General features: G+C 38.3%; 1 protein-coding gene across 2 annotated transcripts; it reads left to right on the top strand.

Annotated features, from left to right (window-relative positions):
* Positions 1-1,821: 1,821 nt before the first annotated feature.
* LOC109416622 (protocadherin Fat 4) lies at positions 1,822-22,051 on the top strand. 2 transcript variants are annotated; one of them, XM_062858685.1, is made up of 7 exons: positions 1,822-1,965; positions 3,728-3,797; positions 3,864-4,153; positions 8,905-9,017; positions 13,096-14,564; positions 21,447-21,610; positions 21,789-22,051. In XM_062858685.1, the coding sequence occupies exons 2-7, from the start codon at positions 3,749-3,751 to the stop codon at positions 21,840-21,842; spliced, it is 2,139 nt and encodes a 712-aa protein (XP_062714669.1). In that variant the 5' UTR covers positions 1,822-1,965; positions 3,728-3,748; the 3' UTR covers positions 21,843-22,051. The 2 variants fall into 2 exon arrangements, with proteins under 2 accessions (XP_062714669.1, XP_062714670.1); XM_062858686.1 differs by lacking the exon at positions 1,822-1,965 and adding an exon at positions 1,975-2,585.
* Positions 22,052-23,808: the final 1,757 nt, after the last annotated feature.

The following is a 23,808-nucleotide window of genomic DNA, read 5'->3' as shown; positions in this document are numbered from 1 at the left end:
GATTTCGAGGGCACAAATCTCTTCGTAAACAAAACCAGCGCATCTGATCTTCTTATTTTAAGCTTATTACGAGTGAGCAAGAACAGAATAATGAAATGCACTGTTGTATGAATCTTGCTTCTTGAGATTTGTGCGTTTGAAATGCTGATGCACTGTTGAAGCGGGATTTTAAGATGTTTGTCCTTAAAATCTATGTGAAATTCTGTTTGATTTAAACTTCAGTGTTTTATGGCGACTCTTGTAGAAATTACATATTTCTACTTTTTTCCGAAGTCCCTCGGTGTCGAAGAGGAATTTAAAAACCACAATATGTAACATTAAATCAAATAGAGTACAGTATGTCCCATAAAAAATGCGATTTTATTTTGTTTTTAATATTTTTTGATGCAATATTGATAATGAATCCATCCTTTTAAGATAAGGCTACAATAATGAGATGGTTATCATACAGGATATCTCAAATTTGTGTGGCTAAAAGTCTCTATAATAAATCAATCAATCAATCAATCAAATTTGTTTCAAAATATTGATTGGTTACGTACATATATGCGATGCCTCATAATTGCTCACAATTTCTAGAATAAATCAATTTTTCCTCAATTTTTTTGGGCTTAACGAATTTGGATGAAAAGTCTCAAACACATGGAAATCACGCAGAAAAATGACCTCTTGAAAACGCCCATGTTTGGAAAACTGTTTGAAAACAATATCAGATGCTTAGTAACCAAAAAATAAAAAAGTTACATATTTCAAAAGCCATGTATAAGACAGATCAGCTAATAACTTCACACTGATTGAAAAAAAAAATTGAAAATAATTTTTTGCTAATGAAGGCTTATAAACCTACGCTTATAATAGACACAAATATGTAGTACTTAAAACAGTTTGATGCATCATACATATTATTTTCTGAAAATTTTTATTTGTCGTACACTACAATTTTCAGTAAATCTATATATATAAAAATGAGTTTGAAGTCCCTTTGAGGCAACAAAACTCACAAACGGCTGACCCGATCGGCTTGATTTTTGCACGGTTCGGTTCATATTCACGGCGGCTGTGTTTATATGTAGAAAAGTTACCAAAATTATCTAGAAAAATAAGAAAATTGATAAAGTACTGATTTTTTATGAGCTGGGATGGAAATCAACACATGATCGAAATAAAACCAATCTAGAGTGCGGCGCTATTCTGAGCTAACAGTTGTCAAACCACCCCAAGACGGCAAGACAACGTTTGCCGGGACAGCTAGTGTCTCATAATTATTGCAAAGACAGTAGACTTTCTAAGAAAAAAAATGATTGAATGTGACTGAGAGCAATTTTACGATAATTACAGCCTTTAAAAACGGCCTCTGACTCGTGGACGTTGTTGAGATCCTTATGTTCAACATTTTCAAGTTTCTCACACTATGCTAAGAATTTTCCCCAGCCCCAAAAGCTCTAGCATACATAATTTCACCCCGATCGGTTCAGTAGTTTCCGAATCCATAAGTGTTAGACAGATAGACAGAAATTCATTTATATATATATAGATTCTATATCTGTATGTACAATTATGAAATATAAATAAATACCTTGTATAATTGCGACACTTGATTTATTTCTAAATTCACGAGGCAGAATAAAGCTTCCTTCCATATAATGCTTGCGAGGCATTTTTTTTATATAGTGAATACCACACCATATCGCGATAATCAGCAAAAGCTCAACGGACCATAGACAGTGAGGAAATGTCGACTTTTTCACTGTTCATACATGGTATCTACTCACCTGCATTTTGCCGTAAACAAACGCCACAGGTGTTGCATGTTATTCACCTTTTTCGTTAGCTTTCTTGACATTAAGCTAGCGCAGGACAAAACGACTGAAGCAATCAACGAAAGTTGTTCATAAGTACAATTCTTGTAATTTTCAGCAATATCAATCAAATCAATAGTTTTCGTTGTGAAATGGCTTAACTTAGGTGAGATTTAATGTTATTGATATTATTTAGGTCGAAAACAGTGTTCAATGTGTCGAAAGATATCAGTGTCAATGCATGTTTAAATCCACGCCAGTGAAAATGTTCCGATTGATTAACTTTTTGGAATTAGCTAGTTTTTTACGTTTAAATCACAATATTTGATCTTTTTGGTATCAACATTTAAAGCATATTTCAGTTTGAAAGGAAAGTAAAATGTTCAGTTACAGCTAGCATCAACAGTTACATCGATTTTAATAGTTTTGTTCTGGTACATCAACCATATCGCAAATCCCAGGAAAAAGAGTTGAGCAAAACACTTGCTGCAATGACACACACATACATGCCTGAGTGAAGAAATGTGTATATTTCGTTAAAACAGTGAAAGTAAGGTAAACAAGACCTGGAATGACTGAGACAACATTTCAAAAAACTGGAAATATAAGAGGGATCGGTAGTATGCTGAATGAATGAAGGGATGATTTTCAAAAACGCTTGCCAAGGCGTAATAGTTTGGCACGTGTTGATTAAATCATATCTTTCTTTAATTAAATGTAAACTTAAATTTAATCCTACAATCAATTAAATTTCTGGATTACGGAGTGTGTTAATTATTATTCAAAGTACGTTCAAATAGGTAGTTCAACCATGGCAAAAAATAATTAAATTTGGCTCCAATTACCGTGGGTGCCCAAATTTCATGCGGTTCCAAGTTTCGCCAACTGATAAAACTTAGAGATCATAGGGGTTTCTGGGGTAATACGCACCACTTAAGGAAGATGCGTCCAAAGGCATATAAAAAGGCAATAATTTATTGGTTTAATGCATGCATTCATTGCATATACTTTCATTCTAAGAGAAACCAAACCAAATTTCAGCCTTAATACAGTTCAGCTCTTGAAAATAACGTTTTTTGTAAAGACTAACATTACGGCTTCGTATGTTTACGCGGGGCAGTATGCACCCTTGCTCGGGGTAAAATGCACTACAACAATGGGGCAGGATGCACTCAAACAAAGGGGCAAGACGCATTACAACATTGAGGCAAGATGCACCGTCGAGTTTAGAAATCTTTTTACTTCTTAGACAAAATGCATGTTTTATGAGGTTTTAAGACAAACAATAGCTCAATTTTGTTTGCGATTACTTACAGAGCACTCATAGATATTATTACAGCTTGTTTTCTATAGGTGCGTTTTGCCCCAACCAATGGAGTGCATATTGCCCCAATCAATAGCAAAAAATAAAATAGTTTAAAACATATAATTTACGTAGATTACTGTTTAAGTTATTTTTCCTATGCTTAGCATTGCCCTCAATGAACTGAATAAACACAACAGCGTTAGATGTTTGGTCGGTTTTCACCATCAAATCATTCGACAAACGATCGGAAAAATTACATCAGAATCGTGCTTTTCAATTTTATTCATTTTTCTCACTAATTACGTAACGCAGATATGTAAAATTTTCCAGATGCTCATTTATTAAGATGTTCTATTAGACTGATAAGGTTTCAAAGCTCTAAAACCGATAATCCCTGAAAAACAAAGGGGGTGAGTTTTGCCTCGACAGTGCGTATTACCCCAGATGCCCTAATCTAAGAACTAATTGATATATTTCACTTTATATATAAAAGCTTGAGTAAAATTTGGCCAATTGCAAATTGGTTCTATAATTATGATCTCCAAATCTTATCAATTAGCGAAATTTGGTCAAGCACGAAGTTAAGGCACCCCACGGTTTTTTTTCTATTTTTTTATTTTAGACCACTATACAATTCGTTGACATGTGGAAACCAGGTGCATTTATTATAATTAGCTTGTGTTTTGTTAAAGGTAAGTTTGGTTAGTTATCATACTAGATTATTAGTTTAATTGGCTGATATTTTGTTCTCTATGTAGCACAAATCCATCTGATCGACTCGCGATGCTACTTGGCCGAAGGAGGCTCGGCTGAGAATTTTCTAGCGAGCGAAGATGCTGCCGTCGGATCCGTGCTGGGTACCTTGGGTATCAACGGAGATCCAAAAACAGATATTTCACTGTCACTGCGCGAGAAAGATTCGCCGATCTCCATAGCGCCGCTGTCCAAGAATATCATCCTGAGTAAGCCTCTAGACAAGGAAGGTGTGGAAGGTCCAGCATCCGTCTACGTAAACGTCATTTGCGATCGCAGAATGAGCAACGATCCGGTGAGATTTTAATGCTTAATTCAAAAGACATCTCGGTTTGACATGTTTGTATTGCCCTTTTTAGGTTTGTACCAATTTGCTAGTACGACTCAACGTACTGGGAAAAACTTGATAATTAAAGGTACAGAATGTTGATTATTTGACAAATTGAGAGATGATTTTTTTTTCTCACAATTTCATCTCTCAATTTTCCAATAGGACGCAACCAGTGAAATACTAGATTGAAAATAGTGAGCTGAATTTTTGTATAGTGAAATGATCAACCCTTCATTTCTGCAATGAAATGATGCAAACATCGTGAGTGTTAGAGCATGAGCATAAAATTAGGCAAGAAATCATAATACCCACACTGTTTGCACCATTAAATTACAGAAATGAAGAACTGGTCATCTCACCATACAAAAATCCAGCTCACTAATTTCAATCTAGTACTTCACTGCCGTAATTCTGCAAAGTGACGTAAGCGCCAAAATTTTGATTTTAGTTTTATTTGCTTAATCGATAAAGACTAGAAAACTCTTTCTAATAATATAATAAATTCAAATAAATAACCTCAAATGACCTTATAAAGTCAATAAAACAAAGTGACGTAAGCGCCATTTCCACAACAATATGACGTATGTGCAATCCTTACGAACTCAAATGTTGTGGTGACGAGAAAACGATCCTGCTTTAGTGGCATTAGGATGTTTCGTAGCTCGATCTTTACCAAGATTCTTTTAGATGCAATCTGGCCACTAGGGTGTTCTCCGGAACATCCGCAGAAGTGACCATTTGGAATATACACAGAAGTAAACATTTGGTTGCAACTTCAACTTTTTTTTCGAAAGAAGAAATTAATGACAAGAGAATGGTATTCCATGTCCATTCCATGATCCAAAGCGTTTAATTAATGGTTTCTGGATATTTCGGCACACCCACAAAATAGGGAATTTCCATTGAAACTGATATTGAGACGATTGTATTGTTGATGTAATAGATATATCAATGGCGTTATTATGGCGTGCTGCCCACTGCATCGTACCGTGGCTCAGAAGGGCGACCAGTGAGAAGCAATATCGTTACAAAGGAATAGAACCCCGGAGCCCGGCTGAGGCTCAGCCCGTCCGGGCTGCCCAAGCCGCAGTCCTCATGAGGCTCAAACCGTTCGCGCAGCGCGTTGTAATAATAACATCCCCACTGCTGCTTCCCAAGATCCATCCGTATTGACCGCCGACTGCCCAAATTACAGAAATCGCAGTGCAGATCCTTTTGATCAGTCGATTATGTTGTAAGAAATACCAAAAAGGGAAGTCAATATTTGACTGATAGCCAAAAACTATCCAGTGTCAAATTCCCGCTTACTCAGATGCATCGGATGGACATACGTCACTTCGTTGTGGAATCAGTGAAAAAAAAATGGCTGATTCCACAACAAAGTGACGTTGGTAACATAACTCAAGCAGAACGATATTTTCACTAAAAATGCAACGTTGGCCATATTTTGCCATGAACTACGCATGTTTTGTACAGATTAGATTTTTAAAATGGGTGCACATATCCAACAGACATCCAATTTCAAGAAAAGCTTCGTTCTGAAAAAAATACTCTTTGGCGCTTACGTCACTTTGCAGAATTACGGCACCGATTGCTTCCTATTAACCCTAGAGCGATCGCGCTGTTGTATAGGCCTTTTCAGTTGACAGGTCCGTGTATGCCACTGTTTACAACTGCCGAACAAAGGCACAAACGCTGAACTGTCATTTTCATAGGAGAACTGTCAACGGTCCCCAAAATAAGCTGATTTTAGACGTCAAATGAAAAGGCCCATTTTGTACAACAGGCTGAAAAATTTTCGCTTTTTGTACTCAGCAGCAATAGGACGCAATCAGTGAAATACCTACTAGATTGAAAGTATTGAGCTGGATTTTTGTATGGTGAGATGATCAATTCTCCATTTCTGCAAAGAAATGGTGTGTGTATTATGATCCCTTTGATGCTGATTGAGCATCAAACTGTGCAGCTGAAGTTGCAAGGAATAAATAAGGAGCTGTTCATAAACCACGTAGACCAAATGTTTGCCATCTCAGAACCCTCCATACCTCTCGTAGACTTTTGCACATAAAAAAAAATAAAATTTGTATGGAGCATAGACTTTGGCCAACAAAACAACAAACAACAAAACAGTTACCCAAACTTTTGCTCAAACAGCATTAAATTAGGCAAGAAATCATAATACTCACACTGTTTGCACCATTTCATTGCAGAAATAAAGAATTGATCATCTCACCAAACAAAAATCCAAATGAAGACTGCTTTCAATCTAGTACTTCACTGATTCCGCCCTATAGGACACAAATGGTGAAGTAGTAGAATTGAAGTACATAATGAGCTGAATTTGTGTATAATGAGAAGGTCAATTCTCCGTTTCTAAAATGTAACAGTGAAAAAAGCGTGGGTATTATGAATCCTTGCCTAATTTGATGCTGTGAGCAAAACTTTGGATACCGTAAACCGGGGTCAAATTGATCACTTTAAAACAACTTTGGCTGATAACGTGAGTACCAATCCAAATATTGTGAAACGAATTTCTGAAAAATCAGTACTGGTTGGACCTCTATAAAACTACATGACTCTATTTTGGTTCAATAAATTTTGACATAAAGTTGAATAACTTCAAACCCCAAAAAATGAAAATATCATTTTGGGGTAAAATTGATCAGCATACAATTAAACATCAGTCAAAATTGCCTTATCTACTTAATTGTGGCCTTCTGAACACGAATAACGTGTCAAAACTCTTCCAACTTATGAATTAGGCTGTCAAGGCGAAACTGGAAGCATTTTTTATTATTTTTTTGGTTTTTGATTTTTCATTAAATAACGAAGCAATATTTTCAAAATCGGTTTTCGTACACATGTAGAGTATGGATCAAGGAATCTTCTGATTTTTTTTTTTGTGGTGGAAAATGTTTTCCATTTTTGCAGAAACCATTTTTTGTGAAATTTTGTTGAAAAATGGTTTCTGCCAAAACGTAAACACTTTCCACAACAAAAAAAATCGAAAGATATCCTGATCGATACTCTACATGTGTACGAAACCCGATTTTGAAAATATTGCTTCGTTATTTAATAAAAAATCAAAAACCAAAAAGTGAGGAAATGCTTCCAGTTTCGTCTTAAAAGGCTAAATTAACTTTTGAAATTTACTTTTAAACGCCTGAAGGTAGGCAATTTTCTATGAAATAAGCGAGTTCAGTCACATTAAATTACATTTTAAACAAAATACAATAGTTAACTAACTGATTCTTGTCTAGAATAGCTACAAAACATCACAATAAAGGTTCTACAAAAAATCTTTATGATCATAACGACGTATAGAAGCTAGAATGGAATTACAATGTAGTCCCTGATTGATAAATTTCACCCCGCTTCTCAATTTGACCCCGGTTAACGTGTTGTTGTTTTCTTCATTTCTTGCAATATAATCATAATACCCTCGCTTTTTTCACTATTGCATTGCAGAAACGGATAATTGACCTTCTCATCATACAATTCAGCTCATTACTTCAATTCTAGTACTTCATCAATTGTGTCCTATAGCGTGGTGCTGGCGGTGGCTTCCAACCGCGCGACTGCCAGAAGGTTAATCAACATTCTGTGTCTTCTAATTTTCAAATTTTTCCCAGTACGTTGAGTCGTACCAGCAAATGGAACAAGCTTGTAGTGTAAAGGGCAACATAAACATGTGTTTCGCCGTTTCATCGGCGCAGTTGGTCACTTGAGTCTGCGACCGAACCGAGCTCTCGACGCATATTGCGCATTTCCCACCCCACTGGACCCTTTTCGCAGTTAGTATAAGTGCGGGATCGTGAATAAAACTGCGATTTTGCATCGCATCGTGTCGGTGTCTTCTGCGCACTTATGCATTACAAAGTGCTGAATAAGTGCGCAGAAGACACCGAAACGATTCGATGCAAAATCGCAGTTTTATTCACGATCCCGCACTTATAATAACTGCGAAAGGGGTCCAGTTGGGTGGGAACTGCGCAATACTACACTGGCAACGGTTCGGGTCCTAGGTATGCGGAGTGCGAGAGTAAAGTGCCCCACACAATGCATACGTTTGCGTGTGCGTGACAGTAGTTTGACACATTTCCCATGGAAAAACTGTCAAAAAAACGCAAACCTCGACGGAACGGACGCTATGTGTTCCAGGCTTAAGTCTCGGTACTATAAAAACAATTCGCTCTTGCTTGTATAATTAGAAGGCACAACCGCGAGCGTGTTGAGAGGTTAGCATTTATGCCGAAAGATAGATGGAATTGTGAAAATAGGACTGTTCGTGGTGTGGGCTCGGAATCAGTTTGGCTTTCTATTCGTTAAAGCACTGGTCTAGCGAATACGGAGTCGTGGGTTCGTTGTTTCACAATTTCATCTCATTCAATTTGCCAATTAATCAACTTTCTGTGTCTTCTTATTTTATTTTCAAGTGAGGAAAACTGTCTTATTTTCGACTGAGGAAAACTGCCAATGATATTTTATCTCTTATGGAAATCACAAGCTAATGTGCTTCAATGTCCGACGTTTCGATGTATTTACACCTTTTTCAAGGATTCTAAAAGTGATTACAAAAGGATTACATTAATATCGTAAATTAGCTTTTGATTTCCATCAGAGGCTGCTACGCTGATAGAATGTCAATTACCACTGACTGCTTATTTTCAAGTCTCGGGTTGAATCTGAACTTTTCATGAAAACTTCTCTTTCAGAGCTTCCTCATACCGGTGAATATACGTGTTACGGACGTTAACGATAATTCTCCGGCATGGATTGGCGCGCCCTACGTTGTCAATATATCAGAAGTAACAATTGTCGGCACAAGGTGAGTATTATTGAATAGAATTCTTAATCCGATTTTCCATAATCCCTGTAAAAATAGTGTACTGTTGGAGAATTTTCTTCTGGATATCTTTAACCCTTCAGTAGCCGCGCTGTTTTATTTAATTGTGTACTACACGTTGAAAAAAAAATCGATCATTGTGCACATCATCAGCATGGATCCGCGCAACTATCGGAAGGTTAAAGAATTTATAACAAATAGCCCTATCTACCAGATTTGGATTTTCTTTTTCTGATGATAGCGAGCACAAAATCGACAATCGATATCATAAGGTTTTACCTATTTTTATTGACGCTGCAGTCTTGCGGAATCAAAACGACTGTTAGATGTTAGACTCTAGGTTAGACTGTTAGATTTGTCCTGACGTTTAGACTCTATTTCTAAATAGAGTCGAAACGTCGGGACAAATCAAAAACAGTCATTTCGATTTCCCAAGACTGTAGCGCCGAGAAAAGTAGCTAAATCTCTCACATCAGTCGATATCATTGACCCACACTTGTATGAAAATCATGGACTCCAAGGAGCTATGGTCAAAATTCGAGCGAAATATATTAAGCCTAAGGGGCACTAAAATAGCTTGAAATTCATATGGAAAAACTTAGTCAAATTTATGCAGAACTATCAAGGTTTAGATTTTTGCCGAAATGCCACATTGGGCAGATTGAAACTCCACTTGATTTCCCTCGGCTGGCAGAACTCGCTCACATTATCGTTGTGAAGTTGAGACTGCAGCAGCTCGAAAAGTTCGGAATGTTCTCGGTCTGCTGCACGAAAACTCTTTCCGTTATCGGAGAATTCGGTTGGATTTCTCCGTCTGCTAACAAATCGGTGTAGCGCTACCAGGAATCCATCAGTCGTTAATGAACTTATCGGCTAACAGCTATGCAGCACACAGCTCCGGGATCGTCATCTCATCAGGTGTGGCATCCACTTTGATGTCACGTTGAATCTCCTTCATTGGGGCAACCCGTGACTTGCCGCAATCGCATCTCAGCAACACCCATACCTTGGATGCGTCAGCGTATGCATGCAGCTCGACAGCATCCGCATCATCAATCATCTGTCGATTGATCCGCAGAGAATTCAAAGATGAAAACTTGGAACTGAATAGGTTCCACGTTCGTAGTTGCTCGTTCGGAATCGCTTCATCCCATTCCACGTTCTGCTGCCATAGTTGTTGTTGTTGCATTACGAGTTTGGCAATCAGTATTATTGGCGCCAGCAGACCATGAGGATCGAACAATTTTGACATATTCGACAACACCATCCTCTTCATGTGGATTCCGGAACCATCGCCTATCGGTTTCACGTGGAACAGGAAATCGTCACTTGAGGGATCCCACCGCACCGGACACCAAGCATTTTGATGACTCTGTGAATCTCATTGCCCTCAGCTGCTTCTCCTTGGCGTCGATTGGGATTTCCCTAGCTACTCCTTATAAACTAAGATTGTTATTTTTTCCTAACGATTAGTCTGAAACTGTTCTTTGAATAACTAAACCTAATATTTGAAGCTCTGCCTTGCTTCACTTATAAAAAGGTTATGGGCACTACGGTGAACACTGCGAGCGGAATTCTGCAGTTCAAGGGCGGACCGGTTTTCCAACGGCACCAGGATTAGGTCAGAGGGTTTTGAAGAATTTACTGAGAATGCTCCAGAAGTCGCGGCGGAGTAGGTTAAGTTCGTAGAAGCGGATCGGAAGGCGGAGGCGTTAATAGTGAGTTTCCTGGCCATCGAATGTTTGGAGGTCATCCGGGAGAAATCTGCAGCCATGGAAATGTGGGCAGCCCTCGAAGCGACGCTCGTAACCAAGTCGCAGCACCTGGTCCGGAAGCAGCTCAACCGACTGAAGCTGAACGAAGGGGCAACATCAACCTCATCAACGACAGCAAAGCGTTTTCGGTGGTTCGGAAGCAGAAGAAGCCGATTGTTATTAACCGTTATGTGTCCGATAAACTTTTTTGCTTTTTTCTACACCGTGATTTTAAAATGGGCGCTGGGTACCCGGGTACCCTGTTGGCCACATAAGGGTTAACGTTGCCAAGGAAGGCCAATCTCTTCTTGCGAAAACGGTTGGTGAGCTCCATGGCAACAGCAACAAACAATTCCCGTTGCACATGAAAGAAGTACTGTACATTATAGACACTATAGATTCCATAGACTCGCGGAGGCGAAGACAACTGTAGTCAAACGGTCTGTCAGTTCGTGTAGCCAAACGAGCATGACGTCACGAGGTCAATAGTGACAATGGAATGTGTGACGTCACATCCGCTCGGTACACTCTATTAAATTCACGGTAAAACACACTAAAATCGTATTGCTCAACCATGTCTCCGCGAGTCTATGGAATCTATAATGTCTATACTGTACATCCCGGAGTTGCGCGACAATTTCATGTCCGTAAAGAAGCTCGTCATGGCCGGCGTGCTGGTAAACTTCGTCGACAAAGTCACAATATTGAAGAAAGACGGGGAAGTTATCGCCACCGCCCAACTGAGGGGTGGACTGTACGAGCTGGAGATCGATCTGGAATGCCCAACCGTGAATTTGTGCATGACGGAGACAGATGAGCTCTGGTACAGGTGGCTTGGACATTTGAGCGAGCAAGGAATGAAGGCGATGGCTTCTGCGACGCGTGTATGCTAGGGAAGCAATGCCGCGACCCTTTCAGCGGATCTCGCGATCAAGCGACCAGGCCCCTGGAAACGTGTTCGGTCGTGGTCCCATCGATTTCCCTGTTTGGGACTAGTCCTGGTGAGCTTCATCGATGACCATACTCAGTGAGTATTACTCACTTTGTGGTGCTGTACATGATGCGGAGGAAGTCCGTTATATTTAGCATGTTTCAAGAATATGAAGCCATAGCATCGGCGAAGTTAAGCTTGAAAATTTCAAGTTTGAGGGCGGACCAAGGACCAAGGTGAGTATGGCAAATGTGACTAGAAATGGCATCCAAATTGAACCGACGGTAGGATACACGCTACAGAAGAATGGCGTTGCGTAAAGGTGTAACCGAACATTGGTCGAAAGGGTCCGATCCATGCTGGTCGAGTCGAGCATTCCCCAGATGATGTGGCCCGAAGCAGTCCTCACCGCTGTTAACCTCATCAATTGGAGCCCGACGGCAGCCCTGCCCAAGACGGTAACCCCTGCTGAGTGCTGGTATGGGAGTAAACCGTGCTTGAAGAAACTACGTGTGTAAAGCCTACGCCTGGAAACCAAAACAGCAGCGCAAGAAACTCGACGCGAGGAACCGGGAGACCATGATGGTTGGATATGTTCCAAATGGCTATCGATTGTAAGATCTCGCCGCAAGGAAGATAACCATTGCTCGTGATGTGAATTGCGACGAATGACTTTCCGTACCAGAAATGTCCTGACAAGAATTCTCCGCTGGTGGTGTGTTTCCCTCCGGAGCAAGAAGGGGAAGGTGATACTGAGGATGGCAATCCCAACCGTCGCGAGGAAATCGAATAAGGGTATGGCCAGAATGGACGCGTCACGCGATGCGACGCGGATATCCCTTACGATTTGACAGCTCCTTCTTATTGATTGTTATTCCCTTGCGTGCAAATTTCCGCGCCGCGCCGCGTGGCGCATCCACTCTGGCCGGCACCTAAGATGCTGAAATCAAATCGGCTGTTCAAGATTACGATGCGACTAACAAGACTGTAACACCGGAGCGCTTCCCTTCGCAACTAGAACAGCACGAATCCGAGGATGAGGGTCAACCGTTGCTGAGGCGCAGTGAACGGGAGCGCCAGCTCCTCGGTAAGTTTCTCATTTTCTTTACTGGTTACGGAGCTGTTTCTGCCGATGTCCCAAACTGCTACAACAATTGAAAGCTCTCAAAGACAGAGGTTGGGTGGACTGGACAGGGTATGCTGTGGATCTAAATGAAAATGTTTTAAATGATCGTTCACATAGGCGAGGGTAATATGTACTACTTGTAACAAATCAACTATCTGTGATGCTATACTGTTAACAAAACAGTGGATGTGTAAGACTTTCTAGGCCAATTGTGTAACGGATGATTGTCATTAACATTGCTTTCCGTAGAATTTTGCAGGGTATTCGAGCTCTCGACATGGACCAACCGGGGCCATACTCCACGATTGAGTATCAAGTGCTCCCCGGACCACAATCCAAATACGTAGCTTTCATTTCTCCCTTGGAAGGGACACTTGTACTGAAGCACGAACTAGATTATGAAACTCTCAGGAACTTTACGGTTGTTTTACGCGCTCAAGACCAAGGTGTTCCGCCAAAATATTCCGACACCACGCTAACCATTTTTGTGCTCGATGCAGATGATCAAAATCCAAAATTCTTTCAAGACGTATACCACGGAACATTTCAAGGGAATGTAGTCCCTTCGGAAATCAAATTTCATACAGAACCTATAAAAGCAATTGATCAAGATTCTGGCTTGAACGCTTCGTTAACATACTCCATAGTCCCATCTTCACATTCTACGTATTTTACTATTGATTCTAAAACAGCAGCGTTAAGATTAACAAAACAGTTAAACATATCGAATCCCATTACTTTGGTAGTGAAAGCTACACAGTTGGATAACAATGATCGTTATGCGCTGAGTACAGTAATATTGTCACAGTTGCAATCTACTGCTGTCAGCACAATTGATAAAGTAAGTTTCATGCATTCGATATACAGACTTAAGATAAAGGAGAATTATAACCCAGGCAATACTATTTTGAAACTTATCAAAGGAAGCATGGCATGGAATGTAAATCTTAGAATTCTAAACGATACCGAGTTGTATTGGTTCTCAATCGATAGGAACGGTGATGTTAAACTTAGCAGATGGTTAGACTATGAAACGCAGCCTACTCACAAATTTACCGTAGAACTAAATGATGGCAGTAACAAAGAATACGCGGAAGTGCTTGTAGAAGTTCTAGACGTTAACGACTGGGAACCTCGATTCAGAAAACCACACTATACGTTTAAAGTTAGGAATCGTAATTTTTCTACTCCCTTAGCGTTAGGAAAAGTTGAAGCTGCTGATGGAGATGTTAGAGATAAGATCACTTATTCCTTGCGAGGCGATCATGCCAATTTGTTTTATATAGATTCTGGAGGAACTGTTTGGTTGAAGTACGACGTACCTGACAAAATGAGTTTCAAACTCCATCTGATTGCAACGGATACAGGGTTTCCACCAAAATCAACTAGCGTGCCCCTCTCGATCGAATTCGACGAAGTAAATGAATCGCCTATCAAGTGGACGACTACTACGATAGGCGCTTTGACGGGCGTAACTGTGCTTTGTGTCCTGGCATGTCTGGCAGTGCTGACGTACTTCTGCAGATCATCCGTCAACAGGACTAACAGGAATGTTCCCATGTTGATCAGTAGGAGTAAAGCTACCAATAAAACGTCCAACATCGGGATTATAACAGCAAATACCCGGGGCTCAAATAGTTCGATAAGCGCCAGCGCTTCGACCATCATTGCTGCCAGCCTCGAGAGGGATCAAGACTCATACACCACAACGATAAGAGGTAAGTTTTTTAACCCTATCCCTAGCATAATATCTGTAGACTTGTAGAGTATTCCACATGTTGTTCTCTACCGTATGTAATTACATTAAGACTGCGCATATAAATACGATTCTGTAATTGAAACACATTAGCTTGCGCCCTTTCTTGTAGGCAGGCCCGGATCAAGGGTTGTGGGGACCCGGGGCCCGAGCGGATGTGGGGGCCTTGGAGAAATGAGCGTATTTTTTTCTTTCTTTATTTTCGAACAGTAGTTGAGCAATATGAAAAATAAAGTTGATGTGAGCAACCAAAAAAAAGGTTTTGTAGGGCCCCTAAAATGTGGGGGCCCGGGGCCCTGAGCTCGACCTGATGTGCTTACATTAACTTCAGAAGGGTCTCCTTTTGACTTGTGAAGAATTAGCCTATGTTAAAATTCAGAAATTAAAAAAAAAATCTTTGCGTTCAATCAGGGTTGCTACAACCGCGCGGATTTCGCGATTTTCGTGAATTTGGCGTGTACATATTTGCCCCTAGAATTCAGCCCTCGCAGAATTAGTGTTTTTTTTAGTGTATATGATATTACTCTGATTCGCACCATAAGTTTGTTGTGTGAGATTGCCTTATTTTTATCTACCAAGCGGCGATAGACGAATGCCTTCGACGAACTTTGTTTTGTTAATCTTACATGGCACAAATGTCCCAAATGGAGGATAACGTGCCTCTGGAGCCGGCCTTCTGATAATCTGATAATCTAACATGTAACATTTAAGCCATTTTTGTATTTCTTTTATACTAGAGTCTTTGGTTCTTTGGTAATATTTTTCAGTAATAATTCAATACAAAATTAATCTACAAAGTTTTGAAATAAACCAGCTTAGTAACATTTATGTAGTTTATTGTCGTAGCAATAAACTTCAGAAAAACATGCTAGCACTCTCCCATCTTTATAAATGATCTTAACATATAATATCCATTATATAATATAAAAAATAACATCTACCATAACACTTAAAATCTATTCATCTTGAAAATGTTCAAGTAATTTGCCTGAAAATTTTCTATCAAAAATTCCTGCAGAAATATCAAAAGAAATTACTAACGAATAGGGTAAAAGCTCCCTTAGTGGAGGTAGTACCCATAGTGATGGTAGTGACAATTTAGTACTATTCCAACCAAGAAGCTTGCAAATGGCATTTGTAATAGATGCAACATCCCCAATTAATAACATTAACCCTCTAATACCCAATCCCGCCTTTAGACGGGGTGTAGTTTGAGCATTTTTGTAAATTTTGTTTCGTGGAAAATCAAAACTTTTATATTTTTGGCTGATATTAAGGATTGTCATCTATCCAAAAACTATTTTGTGATATACAAACAAAATAGTTTTTGGTGTATTTTAAAGCATATTTATATTTTTTAAAAATCTTTGAAAAATAGATGTTTTAGCCACCTTCTAGAAGCCATTGTTTATTTTGTATTGAATGGCTACAATTAACATATTTTAATTTTTTTCCCAAATCATTCTATCCTAGTTTTATAGTTTAAGGGAATCGAATACACTCTAAAATTATTTTCCTTAAAATACACGGAAAATAAATATTTCTATGAAAAAAAATAAAAATAAAAATATTTCAACAATAATCATAAAATCTCAAAATGTTTTCATCTCAAAAAATCCGTACTCCAAATAGGCTTCCAGGAAAAATATAAAACTGTGGGGATGTTCAAAAATAAAAATTAGAAAAATCAAAAACTGAAATTCACGAAATCGAGAATTAAAAAAAAATCATCTTCCAAAACATGTTTAAATCGATTTTAGATGACGAAAAATGATATTTAGACCAAAATCAAAAATTTGGGTATTAGAGGGTTAATTCAATTTTGTGTTCAGGATTTGACGAAAAACTTATTTTACACAATTATTTTCCTTTTTTTTTTTTGCTCTTTTGCACCTAATAGTAATGGTAGTGCTCCTATAGTGGTGGGTCCCATAAGAATTTAATGGGATGCGCCACTATAGGAACCAATGTTAAATTTTACCTCCATAATAGAAACCGTGTACCTATAGTTGGTACAAGCAGGCTTGACAGAAACTCCCTCGCGAGAAAATGAGGAAGCGATTTTGGCGATTTGCTGAGGAGTGAAAATAAAACTCAGAAATCACAACGCAAATCCTCAACAGCGCCGAGCGCGAGCTGGCCGCGCAGCGAGGAGTTCGTCCAACACTCATAATTGTTTGTTGTGTTTCTCACGTCCACTCACACTCAAAAAGCTCTCGCGAGTTCCACTCCCATACAAAGAAAGACTCTCGAGGCGAAAATCGCACTCAAAAACCCGAAATAATCATCGGCTCTTTTTTCGTTCCCCTCTTCCTCGCTCAGTTTTTATTGCCTCTCTGTTTGGGGTTCGTTCGCTCCCTCGCGACGAGGCGAAAACAAAACACCGCTCTAGAGCATGTTGCTAAACTCTTTTGATTTCGAGGAGGATTATCAAGCCTGGGTACAAGTAACAGAAATAAACCATGATTTTTATTTATTTAAGTGAAGCAAATTTAAGTGAAAAACTACCGATTAACGTTTCCAGACTTTTTATTTTGTTGTATTATCAATTTTATTCAATTATTTAACTACAAGGAGCTACTAATAGCACCACTATTGATACATTTACCCTATTCTCAAAAGTTTCTGACTTTAAGCATTTTTATTAAATAGCCACGTGGTCCACCACGTAGTTCTAGAGACAGTTCTAGTGAAAATCCACTCTAGATTGATTTAATTTTGATCAGGCTGAATTTGTTCCCGGCTCATAAAAAATCAGTACTTTATCATTTTGTTTACTTTTCTAGTGGATTTTAGACGGGCTTGGTGGTCTAGTGGCTACCGCTTCTGATTCGTATGCAGAAGGTCATGGGTTCAATCCCTGGCCCGTCCCTTTCATCCTACTTTGTATCTTTCTATCCACTTTCTCTTTTCTCTACATATACAACTCATGTATATTCATATGTTCATAGCCATCGCTAGAACCAGAAACGAATTGAAAAAAAAAGTCGTTTTCCTCCCTTCCAAGTTATGCAACCAAAGCGTGCTGTGCCGCTTGACCTTATTCACCACACAATCTATCACCTTACGAACACTAACGGACCCAACGGTGACTCCCAGATCTCCCATCCTTTCCGTCTAACAAATACCCCAGTCCGTGCTGGTTGTGGGGATGCAGAGGTGCTCTCGGCCTTTAGTAGCAACAACCAGCACACTCTAACATTCCTTTCCTTTCCCAACTGACTATAAGGGCGTGGCCGGCGCCGTTATTGATTCAAAATGCATGGGCTGCTAGAATTGCACTTTGAGAATAAGTGGAGAGACCCAGCCCTTATTCATTTGGATCTCAGTGCAATTGGTACCAGCTCAGATCAATCACGGAGGAGCAACTATTGACATGTATGTCAGATTTGATCGTTGATCGATCGTTTGTTTACTTTTCTAGTGGATTTTTGTAACTTTTTCTGCATATAAACACAGCCACTATGATTACGATTCAAACCCTGCATAAGTCATCCTGATCGGTTCACCCGTTCTTAAGTTTTGTTGCCTCAAAGGAACTTCAAACTCATTTATATATAGATAGATAGATAGATAATAACTGGAGAAATCCTAGAAAAAAAAATCCTAAAAAAAATTAAACCAGCTAGAAAATCTTTAAAAAATGCAACATTGCTTTTCAGGGATTTTCCCAGAGTTTCCTCCAATGATTGCTGTAGGGTTTTTAGTAGTATAACTATTTCTTATTTTTACAGTAATTTCACCATATGTTCCTATTAGCATTTCCTCAGTATTTCCTTAAGGTGCTGTCCATAAACATTTTCCTGGGTCCATAAACATTTTACTTGTTTAAAGCTTATTTCTAGATATTTTTTTATCTGTATTAACGAGATTTTAAGCCCTAGGCTAGTTCATCTCGGGACCCACACTTTACTTTTTTCCATCTCGTGGTCACAAAAATAAGTTTTTTTTGCATGATTGACCGCTATCAGTCCTGTTATATCGATCAGCCTTGTTTTTCAGTTCATTTGGGACGTTCTTAAAATCATCCAGTATTGATGGTTCCACTGCTTCCATCACTGGTCGTCGTCAACTAGGGTCTGAGACTATTTGGGCAGGGGGGGCTATTTTGGGCACTTGCTTCTATAACTCAGTCAATTTCAATCCGATTGACTTGAATTTTTGAACATGCTGTATGTTTGTCTGATTGTGTTTCAAAAAACATGTATGTATCTGATTGTTTCAAAAAACAAGTCCATCGGTTTAAAATTGACTGAGTTATAGTAGAAAGTGCCGAAAATAGGTGCCCCTGCCCAAATGGTCCCAGGCCCTATGTAAAACCTGCTCATAGATCTACGTTCATGTTATAGTACAGGGAAATTTTGAAGTGTTTCTTCCGCCTGGCTACCACCATTGTTCTGTCTGTCAGCATTTGCTGACTCAGCAATCTTTCTATTCGGTCATTGTACATGGAGGCCTGTGCGGCATACCATCGATAGCACATTTTTGTGTCTCAAGAGCAAACTCATGTGTCTTTGGCAGATTTTGGATAGCTGATTCTGAATCCGGGCTCAGATTTGCTCAAGAATGTGGAAATTTTGAGCTATATCTCAATTTATAGAGCAAAATATGCGATTTTTGGCTTTTTATTGCAAGCCATTAATCATGAAAATCAAATCAAAGGGTAAACTGGTCAATTAAAATCTAAATTAACGACTCATGCAAAATATTTCGTTTTGCCAAATCAAATTTGATAGATAAGCATTTTATGTTAGTAAGTAAACTTGCATGCAACTTTTGGAGGGTGACTTGTATGGGAAATAACGTACCTAACATAAATCGCTATCTATCGAAATATTTTGCATGAGTCGTTAATGTACATGTTACTTGACCAATTTACCTTCTGATTGCTTAAAAAAATATTTCTATTCTTAGTAGCTAGCAGCTTAAAAAGCCCAAAATCGTATATTTTACCCTATAAATAGAGGTATAGCTGTGACGTGTTGACGTGACTGTGACGTGTTGGAGCAAATATGAGCCCGGTTTCGATTCAGCGGCCTAAAATCCATCGCAGACACATCAGTTTGCTGTTGAGACAGACAAATAGTTAATTTTTGTTTCGCTGTGTAGTTGCAAAAAACCTCCGCACATCGTTCCGAGCCTTGCTTCTCTATTGCAAATATCCATGTGCCAGCCGAACACATAGAAGGAACGGATACTTTTTTTTCCAAATTTGGTATTGGTTAAATAGTGAAATGTTAAGCTGTTACCGTGACTGCACCCAATTCCGTTCACTTAAGGCGATGAACTAAGTCTAACAGCTGTAGAAAATACATGTTCTGCATTTAATGGCTGTAATTGTGCAACGCTGTTTCATTATGTCTCTATACTGCTAGAAAAATATAATCAAGGTTGCAAACACTCCACTTGTTTTGAAAATGGCCACTTTTAAAAACAAGTTGTTGTTCCTAATTCCAATCAGTATGATCCTAACTCCGTTCACTTGTGTTCCTAATTCCGGTCACTCCAAGTAATTATCAGTTTGACCAAATAATCATATTGTCATAGGTTGTTATAGTTAAAGTTATATTTTATATGTCAAAATACATTTATTTACTTATTAAAATGTGTTAGTTCTATAATAATTTGAAGTGATAACATTGTATTGTTTTAATGTTGTTGCGCTTTTGAGAGCTTCTGGAAAATCTGTGCAAAATTCCGCCAGACTGAAAAAGTATCGAATGTCGCGTCAAAGTCGGGTCAAATTTTATCCAATGTTGGGCCCACATCGCATAAATGTTGGGTTTATGTTGGGTTTAGCGGCCAAAATAAAAACAGGTCAATGATTAGTTTATGTCGGATTTGACGTCATATATGACCAATAAATCTTCAAACCTACGACACCACAATTTATGCTTGCTAGATAAAGTTACCAATAAATGATATGAACCAGACATCAATCGTCAGAGAGTCTTGACTGATGCTGGAGTTGGTTCTTTCGATTGTACTGCAGATTTTTTCATAGTTTCCTTTGCATTTATATGGTGATTGGAATTAGGAACAATTACAACCTGTAGTATCCTAATTCCGGTCATGTGCCTTTTTCATTTCTAGCATCATGAGTCTTCTTCGAAAAGTTGATTTGATGATAAATTAATAAAAATATGTCCTTTATTGTTCTACTTTGGTGTTTGTTTGGTTGATTTTGTTAGTAATTCAATGAAAATACATAAAATATATGAATTGATACAATCCACAGGTCCGCAAAAGAAAAAAAGTAATATGGCGGCCGATCGAATGATTGATGGCATCCAATGTATTTTCACAATAATACACAAGAAACCCATTAACTTTTTGATTTTATTCTGGCGTGGACATAATAATTGAAAATAACAAAAATCAATTTGCTATAGGTTTGCGACAATTTCGGCTAATACTCGGTGTTTTGATTCGTGTGAACGGAATTAGGAGCTGATTGGAATTAGGCGCGGTCACGGTAGTACACAGGGTCAAATATTTGTCCAAAAAGAAACCAATGCTCAAACATCTTGTGTGACTGGATCAAATTTCCATAAGTGTCAAACTGATGTTGTTTCTTAAGTTCTTTCCTTGTCAAATATTTGACCTTGTGTACTTCAGGCCTTAGCTATACACCGGAGATCTCCGGTTTGAAGCAGAGAGTTTTGTAGAACAATGTCGCACGAAGTTTTTGCCCTTGTTTTATTTTGGTTTGTTTTTTTTTTTTGGACTTTGCTATTTTTTATGAAAAGTTGCATATTCTAGAATGAATAAAATATGGAATGCAACAACAAAACGATATTTATTCCCTTTGATATTTGTATTTCCTTTCTACATTTTTTTCCAGATATAGTCAATCGGGCTCAGCAACCCCATAAGACTGTTGTTCGCAGTAGCGACATGGAACAGGATTCCCTGACGAATTCTGAAACTGGATTTCATTGCTCGTACCCCACCACCACTCAAAGTGGCGCAAGCTGGCACCAGAGGAGCTGCATGCTCGGTGAAAAAGTAAGTATCCAGCTATGAACTTGGCAACTTTTCTTACCCACTATTTGAAATTCCACATTATTGAACAAATACGAAACTTATTCAATTTTACGTAATGTTACATGTTGAAATATTTAAAAATTAAATAAATCTTCAATAGTTGTGTAGTATGTAATAATTTAAAACTTTATATTTTTAGGCACCCAACGACAACGACACTAATGGTGAAAATAAGTTAACAGTATATTTTTGAGATTAATAATAGAGCTGTTATTATACTTAGCTTGACATAAAATCTATTGATTTTAGTAAATGGATACTGAGTGGGTTAGAAGCAAAAGGGTGTGAAAAAAGTAATAATGTTTGAATAATAAGCTCAAAGTCTATGGGTGATTTTTCATTCTTTACAAATTATGGAAAACTGTAGAATTAAACTCATTTTATGCAAACTTTTAAAATTAATCGAAGTGTTTTTTAAATATATTTATGAATATCTTAAGGACAGACTTGTTAAAATTCCAAAATGGCCTCCACAATGGCCGACTTTGGCACCTACTCACGATTTCGAGGGCACAAATCTCTTCGTAAACAAAACCAGCGCGCCTGAGCTTCTTATTTTAAGCTAACTACAAGTGAGCAAGAGCAGAATAATAAAATGCTTGCTTCTTGAGATTTGTGCGTCTGAAAATTTAATGCACTGTTGAAGCGGGATTTCAAGACGTTTGCCCTTAAGGCGAAACTGGAAGCATTTTCTATTTTTTTCAGTTTTTGATTTTAAAAAAATAGCGAAACGATATTTTCAAAAACGGTTTTCGTACACATGGTTTTTGATTTTTTTTATTAAATAACAAAGCGTTATTTTCAAAATCGGTACACACACGTAGAGGATGATGGATCAATGTATCTTCTGAATTTTTTTCGTGTTGAAATTTTTTTCCATTTTTTCAAAAACCATTTTTTTTGTGAAATTAAGTTCAAAAATGGTTTCTGCAAAAACGAAAAACATTTTCCACCACGAAAAAAAAATCAGAAGATACCTTAATCCATCCTCTACGTGTGTGTACCGATTTTGAAAATAACGCTTCGTTATTTAATAAAAAAATCAAAAACCAAAAAGTGATGAAATGCTTCCTGTTTCGCCTTAAGGTGAAACAAAAAAATATCCAATTTCAATTAGTATTATGTTTCTAGTTCAAAACCGAATTAGCGACATTTTTTCTTCGACTTCCGCTGCTTTTGCCTTGCGTTAAACACAATGTCGGAAGTGGGGCGCTGTATGGTACACCTGGTGCTCTATACAGCGCCCCACTTCCGACATTGTATTTAACGCAAGGCAAAAGCAGCGGAAGTCAAAGAAAAAATGTCGCTAATTCGGTTTTGAACTGGAAACATAATATACAGACTTTAGAGGCACAAATCTGACGAACCATGCAGCATTTGTTTATCCTGGCTTTGCTCATTTGCAAAAGAGGCAGATAATAGAAATCAGGTTCATTTGTTTACAAATTTTCAGGATTAGTGCTTCTGAAAACGTGAATAGGGTTTCAAGTTGGCCATTGTGGCAGCCATATTTGTATTCTCTGATGATTCACCTTGATGATTGCTAACCATGCCGAAAACGATAAAATCGTCACATCCCTTTGCATCTCAATCCCACTTTTATATAGTCTATAAAGAAAGAAAATCCTTGATTTCGATAATAATACATTAGCTGAGAGTAGTGTATAAAATGCTAACTTCAATACCGCTTATCATGTTCAATGGGCGCAATCAGTGAAGTACCAGATTGAAAGTAGTGAGCTGGATTTTTGTATGGTGAGAAGGTGGATTCTCCGTTTTTGCAAGGAAATGGTGCAAAAAGCGTGGGTGGTATTATGATTCCTTGTCCAATTTGATGCTGTTTGAGCAAAACGTTGGGATACTGTGTTGTTTTCCCTATTTCTTGTCTTTTCAACAGACAAGTAATCACAATACCCACGCTTTTTGTACCATTTCCTTGCAGAAACGGAGAATTCACCTTCTCATTATACAAAAAATCAACTCGTTACTACAAATCTAGTACTTCATTGACCGTGCCCTATTCTCCATTTCTGTAATGAAACACAGCGAAACAGCGTGGATATTATGATTTCTTGCCTAATTAGATGCTGTTTGAGCAAAAGTTTTGATAATAAGAGCTAATATTTAAGACTTTTTTTTTCTATCATTTTTTATTAATG

The sequence above is a fragment of the Aedes albopictus genome, chromosome 3 (assembly GCF_035046485.1).
Source record: "Aedes albopictus strain Foshan chromosome 3, AalbF5, whole genome shotgun sequence".
NCBI classification, from domain to species: Eukaryota; Metazoa; Arthropoda; class Insecta; order Diptera; family Culicidae; genus Aedes; species Aedes albopictus.
Note: the sequence above shows the minus strand (reverse complement) of the source record. Positions and strands in the feature narration are given on the sequence as shown.